Here is an 18,353-nt window from a genome sequence, read left to right on the forward strand (position 1 = left end):
ATATCTTTGTTATCAATGGTGTGTGTGGTGTGTCATATGTGAAACGGCTGTGCTGACTCATCACCTGCACCTCGACAGGAACAGGAGATCCCGGCCTGGTGTGCAACCTTGCTAGCAAAGGCAGAATGCGTTAAAGAGCCTTTAAACCACACAACACGTTTAGATTTGAGTGTTTTTTTGAGCACCTTGCAAAGGTGGGGGTTGCGTTTCTGAACGCAGTGTCTCAGCGAGGGGGGACCGCGCATGGAGCCCTCCCGGTCCCTTGCAGACGCGGGCGGCGGACAGGCAGTGCGGGGAAGGTGGCAGGTGGTACCCGAGCGGCCGAGGAGGGCACGGGAGCTGCCTCGGAGACCCACCGAGCGCAGGTAGAGCCGGTCCGCCCGCCCCGAGCCACGGCCGCACCGCCCGGGCGCCGCCGCCAGGGGTCCCCGCAGGCCGGGCGGCCGCACCGCCCGCTCGGGGGCGGGCCGGGCCATCAGCTGACCGGCCCCGCCGCGCCGCTGCCGGAGCCGCCGCACATCAGTCGTTTTCCTCGGCAGCGGCACGGCCTCGAGGATTTACAGTCGGACCCCGTCGCGTCTCGCCGGACGGCATCCCTCCTTCCCCTCCTTCCTCCCCGCTCCCAGCCGCCGCGATGCTGCCCCACTTAGCCGTCCTGCTGCTGGCCGCCGGCGCCGCCCGGGCTCTAGAGGTAAGTGGGGCAGGAAGCAGCGGGCGGGGGCTTCCCCGCCACCCTCTACCCCTTCTCCGAAGCTTTGTCTGTCCGCAGCCGCCCCCGCGGCGTGGGCTTGGCCGCGGCGGGGCAGGCGAGCGTTGCTTTCCTAGGGGTGTTCCATCCCTAGCTGCCGCCGAACAATAGGAGCGGCGAGCCGGGGGTGGTGGAGGTCTCGGGGAGGGAGCGGGGCTGGGAGCTCCCGGGGCTGGCACCCCCAGCCCCGCTGCGCGTGTCTGGCTGCCGGGGCGCTGCCCCCTACGCCAGGGGCACCGGTTCTGTCTTGGGGTTGGCTCCGCCGGGGGCTCGGGAAGGGGAACTTTCCCCAGGAGCAGGCACGCCGCAGGCGGATGGCCCCGTGGCGTACCCCGGTGGGGCGGGGGCCAGGGCGAGCAGCCAGGCTGCGAGCGGGGGAAGCGAGGGCGTCTCCCCGCGAGGGAAGCGAAACCGGGCTGCGGAGCCGGTGGTATGCTCCCATGGGGGGGACCGGGCCTTGGGCGGCGCAGGTGTGCGGACGGCGGCCAGAGCTCCCCGGCGGCTGGTGCAGTGGCCCCGCGGGAAGGCGGTGCCCGGGGGGGCGGTGGTCGGGGCCGGCCCGAGCCCCCCCGCGGGCCGGAGGCGCGGGAAGATGGCGCCTCTGCAGTGCAGCAGAGAGGAGGCGCCGACAGCCCGCGCCCCTCCGCCCCTGCCCGCCCTCTTTCCTTCCTTCCCCGGGGTGGCTCCGCCCGCCCCGGCCGGGCGGCACCTCCGCGGGTCACTCCCTCGGGGTCGGGCGGGGGCTGGGGGTCCCCCGGGCCCGCCCGTCCGGGGGTGTGCCGCACCGCAGTGGCTGCGGGGTGGGCCGGCTGAAAGCTTGGATCCCAGAGGAGGAGTTAGCACGACTGGGTGTCGTTCTTCTCCCGCCCCCCCCCTCCCCCCGGCAGATCTCAAAAAAGAAGGTGTGGGAGGGGTGAGTCACCTCGAGGTCTCCTTCGCTCCCGGCTTGCCATACTTCGGCCTGAAGACTTCGGCTTCTGTCCTTCTCCTGTGTCAATTCCCCTTCTCCTGGGGGGGGTCAAGGACTGGGTGGGGTGAGGTGGTGCACAATATTTAGCTTGATGGCAGAGAGGGATGCTCGCGGTGCCCGCCCCGCTTCCCCAGGGCATGGGGATGCAGGTCTATGGCTCTGGTGCTCTTCCCGGGAGGGACCCCAGTACGCCATGAATAAGAGGAGACAGCTTCATACCAGTCCCCTCCGTCCCTGCAGCCAGGGCTGCCAGCCACAGGCTCTTGCTTGGAGGCATGATCTTGCCAACATTGAGCAGGATGTATCAATTTGAGCAGTTCTGCAGATGCTCAGATGTTTAAAGCTTCCAGTTATAGCACTCGTTGGAGTTAAGGAGCTTCTTTCAACCATTTCTTGTCTGAATGCAACAGAAGGAAATGTCTGCCTTGGGTGTGTAGCTTAAGTAAAAAATGAGATTTTATGATTGACACCATGCGTCAAGATAGACCATGGAAGGATGGACTTTTCTGTTGGCTCTTTGTAGCCCTGACCTTAATGATAGGTGTGTAGGTGTTGGCACTGCGAAGGTGCTGGAAGAAAGGAGGCTTGAATTTTGTACCAGAACTGTTCAGGAGGACTGAATGTGTATGCTCAGGGATTTCTGTGATGGTGTCTGCCTTAGTGATGGCCAGAATTTTGAGAGACATCCTCTGTCTGGAAACATTTACTGAAATGGGCACTGATGTTTCTGCAGAAGCTTTCTGTCTTCTGTCGTTCCATGTGAATGTTTGAGGCTTGACATTTATTCCTTTTCTTTATGTTTGATGAGGAAGTAGGTTTTAACATCTGGTGATCTTGTAGTAAGGTATTTGTCAGTCGTGATTCTGTAAGGTTGTTGTTTTAGCAAGCCACTTGTTTTTATAACACTAAATATTTCATATAATAGAAATGGTGTTATGTGCATGTTCTGCTCTTGAACTACCTTTTTATGCTAAAGGATGAAATTTTTATGTTTGAATTAGATTTTCTCTAGATCTCTTTTCTGAAATGAAATGTTTTTCCTACTATTTTAACAAGTATTTTCTGGAATGCAGCAAAGAATCTGTACTTTGCTTTGTAGTGTACTTTTGCTTTGGGAAGTGGTATGAGGAAGAGAAAACAGGACCAAAACAAATTCTCTCTATTTTACACATGAAGAATTCCTTTCCAAAATTACAGGTAGATTAATAATGATTTAGCATCCTAAAAGAAAATATTCTGTAGTGATGTCCTGGTGATGCCATGGTTGCTTAGCATATTACTTTCTGACCCTCATGTGAATCATTCTCATTGGCTGAGAGTTGTCATGATTTGTGAAACTGCCATATTCTGCAGTAGCTGTTCTTGCATTTAATCTTTTTCAGTAATTGTCTGGTTTTAGTAGAAAAATGCAACAGACAGTAACTATCCTCATGAATTTGTGTCAATGATCTCAGTTTATAAATAATTTCCTCTCGTTAGCACGCTGAGGTTTCTGCTATGCCTATTTTACTCCCTGTTTCTAAGCAAGACTCCTTTACCAGCGGACTGAAATGAAATTGTTGAGGTATCAGTATCTCATAAGCTGACCCTCAGAAAAAAGACAACAAGGATGTTTCTTGACAGTGTTTTTCTTTAAACTGGGTAATGTTATTACCCTTATTTTTGTTATTTTGGGGTTTTTCTGTTTGTTTTTAGGAGAAGACTCCAAATATTTGTTTCTTCATTGTTTAGTTTCCTAGTAGATCTTTCAAGAAATGACATTTAAATGTGGGAGGGGGAGCAATGGCTTTACTTTGCTTCTATTACAGACTTTCAGTTCCTCTTTCTGTCGATTCTGTTCCCAAATTTCCCTGGCAAAAGTTTGCATTTGTTGCAGGAACCCTTTTGCACTTTTATTTAAGATGCTGACAGGGGGTGGGTGGCTGAGTGGGTACATAGAGCAGGCTCTCTGGGGATCATCAGGATCCTTGGCAGTCAGGTGAACAAATGAGAGAGTAAAGAAAGGAAGCTTCTCCTTTGCTTTCTCATTGGTCTTTTGTTTGATTAATGATTAACAGACAATTTTGAGGCTTGCATGATCTTCAGATGCCTTTTCTGTGGAAAAAACACGATCAACCGCTGCGCTTCTTCACGAATCGTGCATGAAAACCTGAGGAAGCTGACAAGATCTTCATGCTTTTAAATTTTAATTTTTTTCCCCCATGAGCTGTTTGTGTGACAGATGTAAGCCATGTCCCTTACTCATTTTTAATTGATCAGTGCTGAATTTTAGGGCAAATCCACAAGAAGCATGGATCTCCTTTGGTTCTTCACGACTTGAGATTTGCACGAATTTAGTAAACTGTGAAGGATAATAAACAGTTTGATCTATAAGTTTTGTGAAGAAAAGGTATGACAATTTCTTTTAATTAGTAGTTCTTTTCCAAAACAAAGCTTAGCAAAATAGCTGAAGAGTATAGTAACTTCTCTAATTGCTTGAGAAATTGACAGCTGTTTCTCTGAGTAGAATAATTATTTTTAGTGACTCAGTAAAATAATTAACACAAGCTGTTGGGTGTGGAGGCTTGGCCAAGAAGTTGGTAGATAGCATCACCTGAAGGAGGTCTCTGGTCTGACCCTGTGCCCAAAGCAGATCAGGCTGCATGGGGCTTTCTGCAGTGAGTCTTGAAAATGGAGCTCTAAGGACAGAGCCTGTGCCACCTCTCTGGGTAGCCTGCCCCATCCACTGTTTGGTTGGTTCACCTGTGTTGGAATTCTCTAGGCTTAACTGACATCCTTAGTCCTGAATACTCTGAATGATGTAATTTTGACATCTTCCAAAAAAAGGTATGCAATAACCAAAAGCTGAAAAGTTTGTGTTTTGGTTTAATAAATAAAAATTATATTTCACAAATGTCCATATATATATATATATCTATATATATGCACGTGTATGTATACTTGTTGGAATATTAGGGGACACAAGACACACAATGGACTTTGGACCTGGTTAGCATAAGAGATTTGATAACAGGATGCCTTGGCAAAAGCAAACAAAACTTTGAAAATTAGACCTAGATTGCAAGAAGATCCAATCAGACAGGTTTACTGGAAAAAGAAAATTCCATTAAACTCTGCAAGCAAGAGATGTTGTGATATGTATAAGTTTGTGTATGTGATTTTAGCCTAATCACTGTAGTACACATTAGTAGTCTCCCTGAAATAGTATATACCTGTTTGTATCCCACAATAAAATTGGATTCTGATCACCGAATCAGTCTTCCCTGTCTCTCTCCATCGCCAACAATTGGTACTTCCATGCGAGGGAATGAACCAGCCTGGCTGGGGAGTCCCTGGAACTGATCGTGACAGTGAGAGAATCGCATCTGGGCCCACAATCTCCTGGGTGCTGTGACTGACAGGTGAGCCAGGGGAACTAAAGGAATGGGAAAGAAATGCCCAAAGAGAGAGATGTCTATGAAACTGTCGCTGTGGAGTGGGAAACGGCACAGACTCGCTGGAAGGCTGGTTTGCACAGCAGCAGCTTTACTGGGAAAATTCTCTCTTTTTATAGACTGTTCCAATACAGACAGAACAGATTGGTCAATTAGTCAATCCATTTCACCTGATTGGCTAATTAACAAAAACACCTTTCTTGTAAACAATCTTTGAGAAAAAAGGAAAACAGAGATTAGGAAAACACCACCTTCAGGTTGTTTATAATAACAAGCTAGCATCGTTTCTCTACAAATCCCTAAAGTCTCACAAATTGGCTGTGAAAAACCTTATCTGGTTTTCTCACTCTCTGACCAGGCTGTCACATTGACATGAAACCATGCTTGCCCTTCTGGACGAGCATGACTCTCCCATCCTAACGGAGGACCTTAAGTCACTTTTACTCCTGTCCTGGAGAATACTTATTAAGATGTTAAAAAAGCGAGAGTGGCCGGATGCTGCCAGCCTCCTACCCTGCTCTGACTATCCTCACTTTGACTCTCCCTGCCCGCTTGAAACTGATACCTCTCATACTGAAGAGCAGCCACAGCCATCAACCTCGCCTCTGCCCAGAGCAAAGAGAGGAAGGCATCCTTTCTAGTGGTCTTTAGCAGTGTATATCGCTGACTGCTGACTGCAACTCTAGCAGCGCGGAGGGGAAGCCCTTCGATCCAGGGCCAATAGGCTCAGATTATGAGACTGATCCATTCCCTCCTGACTCTCGTGAAAAATGGATGCAACTAAAGAAAAAGGCCCTTAAGGAGGGGGACTCCCAAACTTGTGGAAAATCTGGGCATTTGAAAAAGGATTGTTTCGAAAAGGGGGAAGCCAGATCCAAAACTCTGGGTATTTGCCCTCTGTGCCGTAATCAGTGTCGGTCCAAGTATGATTTTGAAGGTCGTCCAATATCGGGAAACCGGAGCAGAAGCACGGAGTGGCACCACGAGAAGACACAGATTCCCCAGCCTCAGAGTGTACCACCGCAAGCCTCAGCCCAGCAAACCTCAGCCCAGCCGCCGCCGCAAGCAGCCTTCACCAGACCGCAGGCAGCCTTGGCAGGACCATCACTGACCAGCCACCCCAGTGCAGGAATGGACCTGGCAACCTCCAACACAGTAATGCTGCTTGATTCATCGGTTCATTTGATTCCCACAGGAGTTTTCGGACCACCTGGACAGCGTACGCATACTTTGTTTGTTCTCCCTGGAGCTATTGACTCTGACTCACAGCATGGATTCCCCAGCTGCCCTGTGCAGTCCTGGCCAGGGCAATATAGCTCAGCTTATACCCTTTCCTGTAGCACCCCTGTCTGCATGCCCGATACAGGGGGATGGGGGTTTTGGTTCCGCAGGTGTTCCACAGATTTTATGGACACAGCTGTATTACATCTGAGCATCGGACATGCCAATGCAAAGTGAGTCTGAAAGGATGAGATGCTCCTAAGAGGAGTCATTGATCAGGGAGCCGGTGTGACTGTTATCTCAAGGAGCCAATAGCCCAGTGATTGACCATTATCGACTCAGGGACTCACCCCCATGGGTGGAAGGAGCTAAAGCAGGCAAAGCCAACACTTGCTGCAAATAACGGGGCCTGATGGGCAAATCCTCCACAGTTAAACGTTTGGTGCTGTCTGTCCCCCTAGTTTTGTCGGGGAGGGATTTGTTAACACAGTGGGGAATTTTTATGCATTCAGATTTTGTCCAGGAGTCATTTGGGACACTCGACACCCCCACAATGGTCCCTGGCTGAAGTGCCCCAGGTGCTTTCAAGCATTGGAAGGAGCAGCAGCTACCAAAGGGTCACTTGATACAGATCTAAAGCCCTGAGGGACACCTAGCCCTGGTCAAGCAGGTTATACTTTCCAGTTACTTGCCTTTTAGTAACAATATATTTTGTTGTGAATTTTTCACAACAAAAGCATATATACAGCTATTTAGTACTATCAAACTAAATCTTTTTTTGATTTAGCCTTCAGTGTTTATATCATTACTCTTACTAAGCCAAACTTAAATCTGTCCTACAAGCAATCTTTAAAGCTGCTGCAGGGGTTGTGGCCCTGCCTGGCACCAGCCAGTGTTGAGATTTACCTTGTAATTTTAGTAACTTGTGATTTTTAACAGGATTGTTATTAGAAAAATTCAAAGGTCTTGGTATACAGGTGGTGTCTGTTTACATATTAGTAAAATAGCAAAACTACATAGTTCATTAAGAGGAATTAGATAAATTTTAAATTCAAGATTCTTTAGCTTGCATTCAAGACAAACTGTGAACTTTATCTGTAGTGGTTTTTTGAGACTTAACTCCACTGTCAGCTTTATTAAGTGCTTGCTTTTTACCCATAGTTCTAACAAGGTAATTCTATTGCAAAGATTTCAGTACAGTTGTTTACTTGCATGTTGTTTATTTTTGTTTAACTGTTATATGACAAATTTTCAGTAACTGTTTTGTAATAATAGGTTTTAAATAAGCTAATTCTTGTTAAGATTGATTTTTTTTAGTCTCAGTGATGCTAACTTTAAATTCTTTTAGAGGTACTTTATTAAGGTTAAGCTTTAGTGAAGTTGATTTTAAGTTTTGTTGAAGTATACCTGTTTGAGTTATAATTCCTTTGCTATACAAGTGAATGACGTAAAGTCTGAATGAATTTTTGTCAAAATGTGCTCATTTAAATTACAAGATAACGCAATTTTGTTATAGAAATAAGAACGTTTTTTGCTATTTTATTTTTTATAAGTAATACTGAAGAATGAGAAACAGTTCCATATTATGACCATTATTAGTTATGAATTATTTAATGCTTACTTTTTTACTTTATTGTTATATATGCATAAATGTCTAGGAAAATATACTTCAATTTCTTAAGACAGTTTCTACTGATATATTAGTAACCTTGGTTATGTTGTTAATCTTATGATGTGAATTCACTGGCTTTTTATAACAAGCATTACTTTATTCATTTGCTATTTCTCTATGGTACCATTGACTAACTAACAATGAATGAGAAAGCCATTTACTTTACAAACCTTCACTTACTGTTGTATAGCTATTTATAAGACATATATTAGTTTTCTAACTAGTTACTAAGTAATTTCTAACGAATTCTAACTAATTACTACTACTAAGAGGTTTCTAAAATATATTTAACTCTTCCAGTTAAAAGCCTGGACCCTGGCCACGTCCTGGCCTTAACTAGTAGAAAAAATTTTCTGCACCAAAATTATATTCAAGTAATTTTGACTTACCAAATTTGGACTTGTAATACCTAAACCTCCTTTTAAGGTGAACTTGGAAATCTTACCTGGAAATGATTTTCCAAACCTTCATTTTAAAAAATAAAGTTTGCCAATTACTACAGACTCTAAGTAATAATGCAATATCTAAGAAATTGATTTAAATTGTTTTAAATCACCATTTTATTTTTCACATGCTACTAATTGTATCTATTATCTGATTTATTTTTACTTAGTATAAGTTTATTGTTTTATTATGTATTGTTATGCTCTTATGTTACCTTCAGGTTCATAATAAGAAACACACACATGTTATTAAAAAACAAAAAATTAGGGGGGAATATAGCTCTTCCAGAACTTTACACTGATATTTACACAAAAAATTAGGGGGAATAGATCTCCTCCATAATTTTACACTAATATTTACACTAAAAGTTTTTGAAAGCAAACCACATCATATCAAATTGTATCCCTTGCTCTCCTGAAGCACCCTTGGTGGAACCCCAAAAATTAGAATTCTTGGGTTCTGTGAAATTGGATTTTTGTGTTAATTTTGAATTCATGGGAAGGAATCAGTCATAAAATGTTTCCCCTATTTACCCTGTGTATGAGAATCAAACCTTTTGGTACAATTACACTTTTGGCAGCCTTTCTAAATCCAGTAATGTAGCTGCCATTGGGAATGTTTTTAGTTTATAAAGATCAAGCCTGAACCTTTTAGTGGCTGGAGTTTTTAACTAAAAGATTATTTTTAGGATAGGTATGTATGCGGTAATTTTGATAATAATTGTATTAATCGTGATACCTTTCAGTGTATGCAGAGATTAATTAATAAGGCCGTTGAAAGAGTATTTTTGGTTGAGAGGAAAGGGGGAGATGTTGGGATATTAGGAGACACAAGACAGATGATGATCTTTGGACCTGGTTAGCATAAGAGATTTGATAACAGGATGCCTTGGCAAAAGCAAATGGAACTTTGAAAATTAGACCTAGATTGCAAGAAGATTCAATCAGACCGGTTTATCAGAAAAAGCAAATCTCATTAAACTCTGCAAGCAGGAGATGTTGTGATATGCATAAGTTTGTGTATGTGATTTTAACCTAATCACTGTAGTACACGTTAGTAGTCTCCCTGAAATAGTATATAAGTGTTTGTATTCCACAATAAAATTGGATTCTGATCACCAAATCAGCCTTCCCTGTCTCTCTCCATTGCCAACACATACACATAATGCATTAAAGCTCCTTATGCATCAAGATAATGTATGCAAATAAATTTAACCCCTGAATGTATTTGCATGTATAATGTGTTACATTTAACATTACTGTATGTATACATCTGTATTTTATTAGTGCATAGAGTGTATTAAACCAGCAGACATTTACATACCTCCTTACATCGAGGCAATTAAGAGATTAAGACTGCTGCTGATAAAAATGTAATTTGGTTTATATATCATAATAGGTTTATTGAAGTTGTTAGGTGAGATGTCTGGTGTGGTTTTAACAAGTAAGTCTAGAGCTGTGTTTTATTGGATTTAAATTCCGGGGACTTTGAAAAAATTCCTGTGGCATAAGAAGATTAAACGTAAAGCAAATTGAAAGGTACCGAATGAAGACTTTATGTAAGCTTGGCTAGCTCTTAGAACGTGCTCTTGTGATGAGAGTTTACAACAGTTGCTGCCAGGCTGAGGAATGCCAGGAGCAATGTTGATAGCAGGCTTGAGCCTGGAATAATTTGGAGTCAAAGGACTCTTAAGAGAAGTTAAACTTTTACTCAGATCTGTTTTTTGCTTAAAGCTGAATGCAGTCTGATGAGTCCTCATTCTCACAACCTGTTCTGGAGTCTGCCTGCCTTCCATTAATTCTCCTTCAACCTATAGCTGAGGTTTTGAAAACACATTTTCTGCCCTCTTTGGAGATATGAGCTAGCTGAGAATATCAGCAAGAAATGGCTGTGTGGTTTTGAGTCTTAAGCCCTAAATAAGTCACGTTTCTGCCCTTGATTTTAATGTGATATTGCTTCTGAAACCTAGGGGTTTTTTCTTCATTTGGACCAAAAAACTGTTAGAGAGCTACCTGATTATTAAATCTTGATGTAGATTCCAAAGCTCTCCAGATGTCTCCAGTCACCAAAAATATTTATCTATCTTTCCACATGACAGTTTACTCATAGAACAAAAGAGAAACAAAATAGATGTGGATAATGGCCTCTCTTAAAGGACATCAATTTGAATTACAGCAAATTAGTATGTTTGCATATATCTGTATCTATATATATGAATTCCTCACCTCAAGCTCCTTGCTGTTTGGAGGATATAGGATTGTTTTGATTCTGTCTTTTCTAGCAAAACAATGATTCAGGTAATTACAAACCAGAAATTTCATGTGAGGGAAATTAGTGTAAGTGCCAGTACGCTCTAAGGTTGTAATCAGTGAAGTAGCTTGCAAAACATGCTTTCCAGGTGACAAGCATGTTGTGGAGTGTGAAAGTAAACATGTTCAAATAAGTCACGTTTTTTAGAAGGGTGGAAAACCTTACAGCAGCTACTGACAGTAAGGACACCACTGTTCTATGGTTGTGTGCTGCAGGTTTCTTGCCCTGCATTGATTAACAGAAACAGGGCTGAGCAGTAGGTGTGGGTGTTGCTGGTTTCTTTACTGGAGACCCCAGTCTAACAACTTTGTGAGTGCTCTGACTTGTACATCTGGGGAGCAGGACTTGTGGCTTTGTTTTCTTGATAGTCCTCCCAGCACGTTCAGGAGAACTTCATCCTCTCTTGGGGATTGAATATTAAATGCTAAGTAAGTATAGATTGAGGCTTTCCAAAAGAAATAAAGCTTCTGTCCAAGTGATGTCATTCCATGAATTAAAACACCTTATGTATCAAGATAATGTATGCAAATATTTTTAACCCCTGAACATATTTGCATATATAATGTGTTACATTTAACATTACTGTATGAATCTGTATATCATTCAAATGTAACTACCATGGGACAGCCAGGCTTTAAACAGAGGAGCTCATGGGCCAGGGTGCTTTGTGGTTTTGCGGTCTAGCTGTTCTTTCCAGACAGTAATTTACCACTGGTTGGCAACTGAGCTCACTCAGGACCTGGCTGCAAAGAGCTGCTTCTCCAGTGGCCACCACTCTGTAGGTGCTCTGTGACCCCTCTCTAGGCTGGTTTTACAATTTGTGCTGTGCTGAAAGGAATGAGGTGGACATTTTTTGGTAGGTGGTAATCTTGTAGCAGACATTTCAGAGGCCTGAGTTGGAAACTGGCCACAAGCAGTCGGGCTGGTTCATCTAAAAGAGCAGGCAGCTTCTTTGGGGAAGAGAGCAACCTCCAAAACCACATTTATGGAAGTTTGTGCAATAACATTTAATTAAGGTGTTGGCTCCTTTGCCTCCCTCTGGTGACTTGCAGCAGGGCATGAAAGTTTTTTCATGTATCACTCCTCTTGAGTGTATGGTTGTTAAAGCTTAGTGTCAAGTCACTGCAAAAAGGCAGAAATCTCCAAGGAAGTACATTTAGGGATGGATGACTCCACTCAGTTCCCACTGACCCATTTGGAGTTAATCCAAATAGGAACATTCTGTTCTTCATCTGGTCTCATAATTTCCCAGAGCAGAGTTTACCTATTCAAGCACAGCAGGTAACATATGACAGGAATGGGGCAAAACTGGTTTTGCCTGTTCGTAAAAACGTTTAGAAGTGGTTCCTTTTCAGAGGAGGCTACCACAGTGATCCAGTATGACAGTTTATGTGATTTACAAAATCTGTTTGGATTACAATTAATCAAAGAAAGCACATGTTTAATAGGTGTTCAAGATGGGGGGAGGTTGGGAAATTTCTTATATTTTTGTGGAACTGTGTTAATACTGGACTTGAAGGTTTCTGAAACTATGAAACAGGAATACAGCTTAAATTTAGGTAATACATTTAATTGATTCCAGTAGAGTTGAAGTATACCGTTAACTTGTGGTGAAAGTGAAAATTGCTGCCTCATCCACCTCCAACAGTTAGAATTAGTGTCCAATGGACACACACATTAAAAAAACATAGAGATGGGCCAGGATTCTGGAGTTGTTTCCAATCTCCATGTCATACTATTGCATTGTCTTTGTGCCTGTAGCAAACCTTCTCTTACCTTATCAGCACAAGTTTAAAGTAGAGATTGCTCGTTCTGAAGATTTAACCCTGTTAAATAGATTTTTCTCCAAGTTACAGTCTCTGGAAAGGGGAGAGTTTTTCCCCCTGGTCAGATACCATAATACAGTTTTGTGACAAACAACTAATGGCTAAGTTGTTCTCTTGTCTATGCTTAGTTATATAAATTTATTTGTAGCTGCAGTTTTGGATCTGAAATACAGAATCCTGAACTGATAGAATTATTGCATTCTGCTTTCCCATCATTCAAATGTAACTACAAGTTATTTGATCTCTGTGCCTTATCTGAAAACAAGGGGAGGTAGATTTTTTTTAAGTTGTTGTTGTTAAAGGTTTGATTTCATAGTAGTTATTTTTAAAGCTCCTCATGAACTAAGTCATGGCTTCTAGTTGTTTTGGTTTTTTTCCTTGGAAAAACTTCTCTTTAGTATACATCCCATATAATGTGTACATATTTGTTTATATAAACAGTGGAAAATACAACATTATTAGGGGAAGGTAAACTGAGAAAGGAAAGAAAATACAATAAAAAGGTTGTGGCTTTAAAAAAGCATTCATTATTTTGGGTGTTTTCTTTTGTTTTTCTTTAAAGGTGTTGTAAACTTAAATGTACTAAATGTTGATGGATTGTTGTCTAATTGTTGAATGCTTCCAGTATGCAAACGTGTGGGGTTTGTACATGCATAGTATGAGTGAGCATATGGACTTGTCACATGCATTAAGCTGGTGAGTTGTTTTGAAGTTCGTTTGATTCTTTTTTGCAGTTCTGCTGTGTGTGCCTTGTCTGTCCTCTGCCCAGTTCTCTTAATTATGAAGTGGAATAAAATTGCTTGTAATGACTCATCTTGCAGTATCATGATTTCATTGTTTTCTTTTGCCAATTTTGTCCTGAGTTCCATTACGTCTTAAAAGGATGATGATGCTGAAGTTGTTTAAAAACAAGCTTTTTAAACTAATTTTGGAACTCCAAATTATCTTTCTTTCAGTGTTACTTTTCTCCTAGTGCTTGATTGCCAGCAATTTGCAGAGGACAATTTGTAATCCCAACATGCAGATTTATCATGAGGATGTCAGCTTTACTTCATTTTAACAAAAGACAAAACAAAATGAAACAACAAAAAAAACCCCAAATTAAAATTTAATATTTAAATTTTATGCAGAAGGATTAGAAGGGGAATTACAAAGCCTAAAAGACCAAGTAAGAGGCCCAAAACACAAACATGAATGAGAGGATTGTGAAGGCTTCTGAGGAGACCTAAACACTGGCAATTTCTTTCACTTTTGTCCAGATTAGTTTCTACTTTGGCATAGTCTTCTTTTATTCTCACAGTGGTAATATAAGTTGTCAGGATTTTTTTCCTTTTTTCAGCCAGCCATAGCATCTGAAAAGCCACTTTCTCCTTTTTCATGTGCAAAGTGTTCTTCCTAGTCGTGGTCACGTCTCTGAGCAGTGTAGGTGGAGTGACTGACTCACCTTTCCCTGCCAGCCTCCTTGGAATCCAGGCTGAAGCAATCTTTCTGACAAAAGTCAGCACTTGCCTGCATGGGTTTTCTTTGGTGAATGGCCAAGATTAGATGGGTGAGTGGGAGAGGGGCAGATGCCGTTCCTGTTGTGCCGTAAGGGAAGGAGGATTGCTGGCTTGCCCTGGCTGTCTTCAAAACATCCCTGATCCAGTTCAGGAGGTGTTCATTTGGTCAGAGGAACTGATGCTTTTCTGAAAATGTTTGCAAGAAAATCCAGTGGAGAGCTGAGCTTGGAAAGAAAAGCGTAATTGCTGATGAATAGCAGGATAAATTAAATCAGAGCATTTTACTTTGAAATCAGTCTAAACTATTCCTAAAAACACAGTTAAATGAGACTTAGGTTTGTCATTGTGGTGGTTTTACATGGGAGACACTCATGGGGGTGATGCAAAGAGAAGCTGCTAGCAGTTTTCTCCATGTCTGACAAAAAAAAAAAAAAACTATCAGTAATTAGCTCTGAGAATTGACAATCTGTTAAACCACTGAGAAAGCTGATACACCTTTGTGAACTCCCATGTTAAAAATGAAAAATCCTGGGAATTCAGCCTTGTCTTTCTGGCCTGAGAGCAGGTAACTCGGCCAGCCCGGCCCTGCTGTCTCGGCTGGGCCGGCTCGGCCCGGGCAGGCTGTGCCCATGGGCTGGCTGTGCCCATGGGCTGGCGGGCAGGGCAGGGCAGGGCAGGGCAGGGGAGGCCGCAGGACCAAGGCTGGGCTGTGCCGTGGCTGCTGACCCCGGGCTGCTGCTGCTGCTGCTGCTGAGCCCTGCCCGCCGCTGAGCCGGGCTCCAACAGGCCCCAGGAGCAGACAGGGCCCGGCCGGCTTGGCCAAGATTCTGCTGCCATTGGGGTTCACCCACAGCCACCAGGCAGGGGAGGAGAAGCCATCGGTCCCCCTACCCAGGGGCTGGCTGCTGAGCTCTGGGCTGGTGCTGAACTCTGGGCTGGTGCTGAGCTCTGGCCTGGCTGCTGAGCCCTGGCCTGATGGTGAGCCCTGGCCTGGCTGCTGAGCTCTGGCTGCTGAGCTCTGGCCTGGCTGCTGAGCCCTGGCTGCTGAGCTCTGGCTGCTGAGCTCTGGCTGCTGAGCTCTGGCTGCTGAGCTCTGGCCTGGTGCTGAGCTCTGGCTGCTGAGCCCTGGCTCGGCTGCTGAGCTCTGGCCTGGCTGCTGAGCCCTGGCTGCTGAGCCCTGGTCTGGCTGCTGAGCCCTGGCCTGGCTGCTGAGCTCTGGCTGCTGAGCTCTGGCTGCTGAGCTCTGGCCTGGCTGCTGAGCCCTGGCTGCTGAGCTCTGGCTGCTGAGCTCTGGCTGCTGAGCTCTGGCCTGGTGCTGAGCTCTGGCTGCTGAGCCCTGGCTCGGCTGCTGAGCTCTGGCCTGGCTGCTGAGCTCTGACTGCTGAGCTCTGGCTGCTGAGCCCTGGCCTGGCTGCTGAGCTCTGGCTGCTGAGCTCTGGCCTGGTGCTGAGCCCTGGCCTGGCCGCTGAGATCCCAGGCATCGCCCCAGCCCAGCCCAGCCCGCACAGCTCCCACCGCAAGCCGCTGTGCCTGGCCGGGGCCACCTGAGCGTCTGCAAGCCCTGGGCAAGATATCAACTCTTTCAGTGCTTCAATCCGCCCTCGAGTGAGAGAAAAGGACAAAGTGCAGGCATGTCGAGAAGCAACATAAAGACACCGAGGTTGGTGAAGAAGTCAAGTCCCAGATGGGAGGGATGAGGAGGGGACTCCTCTCCTGTAAGTGAACCGCAGAAAGACTATTCTAGAAGTGATAAACTGACTGAATTGTTTCTGTGCACTGTGAGTGGGAAAGAAAAGGTTGTAGTGGGAGGCAAAGTGTTCTTAAAATTCTTTTCTGTTTCTCTTTTTTTTTTTTTTTTTTTTTTTTTTTTTTTTTTTTTTTAGTAACTGTTAATAAAGCTTTCTTTATGTCCTTTTAAGTTTTGACCCTGCTTTGCCTTCTTCCTGCTTTTCCTTTCTCCTTCTTATCTCACCCCAGGAAATGAGTAAGTATATGCTAGTGGGTGCATTGGCATTTGGCCAGCACCACATTAATTGGTGCGTTGGCTGGGAAATCTCAAATTGGCAAACCAAAACCACTACACAAAATTGGTGTTTCTCCCCAGTTTTGAACTGAAACCGCCACAGTCAAACACCTTTAGATTAATCCATAACTTTCTTGGGATGATTTTATGATGGTATCTTATTCCCTAATCATCTGCTTTATGCCCAGAAATGGCTGTGGTATCTGAGATGAACTGGGGGCAGGGCTGGAGCGTGGGAATGCAGGCACAGGCTGTGTTCAATCGCTCTCTCTCTCTCTGGTGTGCTCCAGACAGCCTGGAGGCTGTACTGGGAAGTCCCCTCAGTGTGGTTTTTTTTTTTTTGTTTGGTTTTGGGGTTTTTTTGTTTGTTTGTTTGTTTTAATTTGTATTTTGGGTATTTTTGTTTTTTTTTCTCTGAACTGGTTTTGGCTTGGTTGAACTGGTTTTGGCTTGGCTTTTCTTTCCGGCCCCTCTGGGTAGCCAGTGAGGGGACCACCCTGAACCCAAGACCTCTGAGGAGCTGAACCAACAGGTTTAATGAAGAACATTAAACTCCACCAACTTTGCCTGCTGTGAGGAGAAGACCCACACCAGAAATCTGACAGGTTCCCCGCTGCTGTGTAAACTCTTTTTTTCTCCTCCCTCCCCGGAGGCGAAGAAGGGCAGCTGCCATCTTTGCCTTCTGGCCATGCAGTGAGGTATGGGTGAAGTGTATGGTTCAGTTATTTTTTTCCCCCGGTGTTTTGCAGGTATCTTGCTTTGTTAATAAACAGTTCTACTTTTTTTCCACTTTCATCCCCTGATATCCATTTCTCTTATTGTCAGAAGAAAATGGATATCAGTTATTGATGCCCTTTCTCCTTAGAGGAAATGCTCATTCCAGGGCGTTTTCTCCTGAAATTTGTCTCCAAAACTGAGGCAGTAGCTGTAATACAAACGCTAAACTGTGTACAGAACTGCCGTGGGTAGTGGCAAGAAACTGGATGTCAACGCTCAGGCTGTAAAAACTGGGACTGGCTTAGGTTGCTTGTCTCATCTGAAACATCCACTTTTATTTGAGTGAGGCTGGACATGCTTGAATATCAGTGCATGCATAAATGTTTGTAATGTGTTTTAAGGAAATTGTATCTCTTGACTGATAAGATGAATAAAGTTTTAGTTAATCTGTCACTTGAAAGAAAACTTTGAAGTAACAAAAAGCTGTTATGTACTCCTTTTATGAGCTGTGAGAGAAAATGTGACTTACAAAGTGCTGTTGACTTGTGAGGCTCAACAGTAGTGGATGGAAGCCTTGAGTTTTCTGTTGTTGGTGTAAAACTGGTGTTTGACATGAGTCTGATAATCAGTCAAGTGACTGCCTCCTTTTTAAGAGGGGATGTTGGGGCCTGGATCCTATGTTGGGAGTATGCCATCCTCTCTGAGAAGGGTATAGGGAAGGGAGAGCTGGTGCAGCAGTTGGTTCTCTGATGGATAGAAGTCATTTAAAACCAAAAAAAAAAAATTCCAACTCTGGAGGTTAAACCAGGTGTGAAGAACAATCTAATTTATCAAAATGAAGACTCTGAAAAGTGCCTTATTTGCCTCCTCAAAGAAGAAGTACCAGGCAAGGAAAGACATGCCAAGTATCCTATCTGAAAGGCTTTGCAGATGGAAACTGGGGACATGTTTTTATCAGTAGAGGCTTGGGAAAAGCTGAAAAGATAAATAGATTGTTTTGCCTTCAGATGTGAGGACTGCAGAACTAATTTTCCAAGGAAGTAAATTCAAGATGGCTTCATCATTGTAAACAAGAGAAATGTAATAATAACCTGTGAAAGGGGTTAGATTAAATTTCTCTGTTCTAATTATGGAATTTGAATTCTCTTTGCACTGGCTACTCCCAATACTCTCAATGCCTTAACCACACACCCTGAGGGGAATACACTAGTGTGTGGTCATACCATATTTTGTAGACAAAAAGACTGGCTGCAAATACAATAGAAATTATTTTGTTATTGATTTCAGGATATGAGATTTGCTGTTATCAAAACATAATTAAGCCTTAAACTTGATGGTTTTATCTTTTAAGCCTGTTGTGATCAAGTGTTTTCTTTGAAAAACTGGTTATTGTAGTTTGGGATTTCACAGATAAAAGTGCAATCAAATTTGCAGAACTAATAAAGGAGCCACTTGGAAAGTGTTTTTTCTTGGTGTTGAATTGTGATAA

The 18,353-nt window shown here is 43.9% G+C and overlaps 1 protein-coding gene across 4 annotated transcripts in view; it reads left to right on the forward strand.

The window, feature by feature from the left end:
* The first annotated feature begins 455 nt into the window (after nucleotides 1–455).
* The window catches only part of APP (amyloid beta precursor protein), a 199,237-nt gene continuing 181,339 nt past the window's right edge, over nucleotides 456–18,353 (forward strand). Inside the window, exon 1 of one of the 4 annotated variants that reach the window (XM_071433650.1) lies at nucleotides 456–691. In XM_071433650.1, the coding sequence (XP_071289751.1) occupies nucleotides 635–691 (57 nt within the window). In that variant the 5' untranslated portion in view covers nucleotides 456–634. The remainder of the gene's footprint in view (nucleotides 692–18,353) is intronic. The other 3 variants (XM_071433649.1, XM_071433652.1, XM_071433651.1) reach the window with 3 other exon arrangements.

The sequence above is a fragment of the Agelaius tricolor genome, unplaced genomic scaffold (genome assembly GCF_023055355.1).
Source record: "Agelaius tricolor isolate 1412-34295 unplaced genomic scaffold, bAgeTri1.0.p SCAF_9, whole genome shotgun sequence".
Lineage (NCBI taxonomy): Eukaryota > Metazoa > Chordata > Aves > Passeriformes > Icteridae > Agelaius > Agelaius tricolor.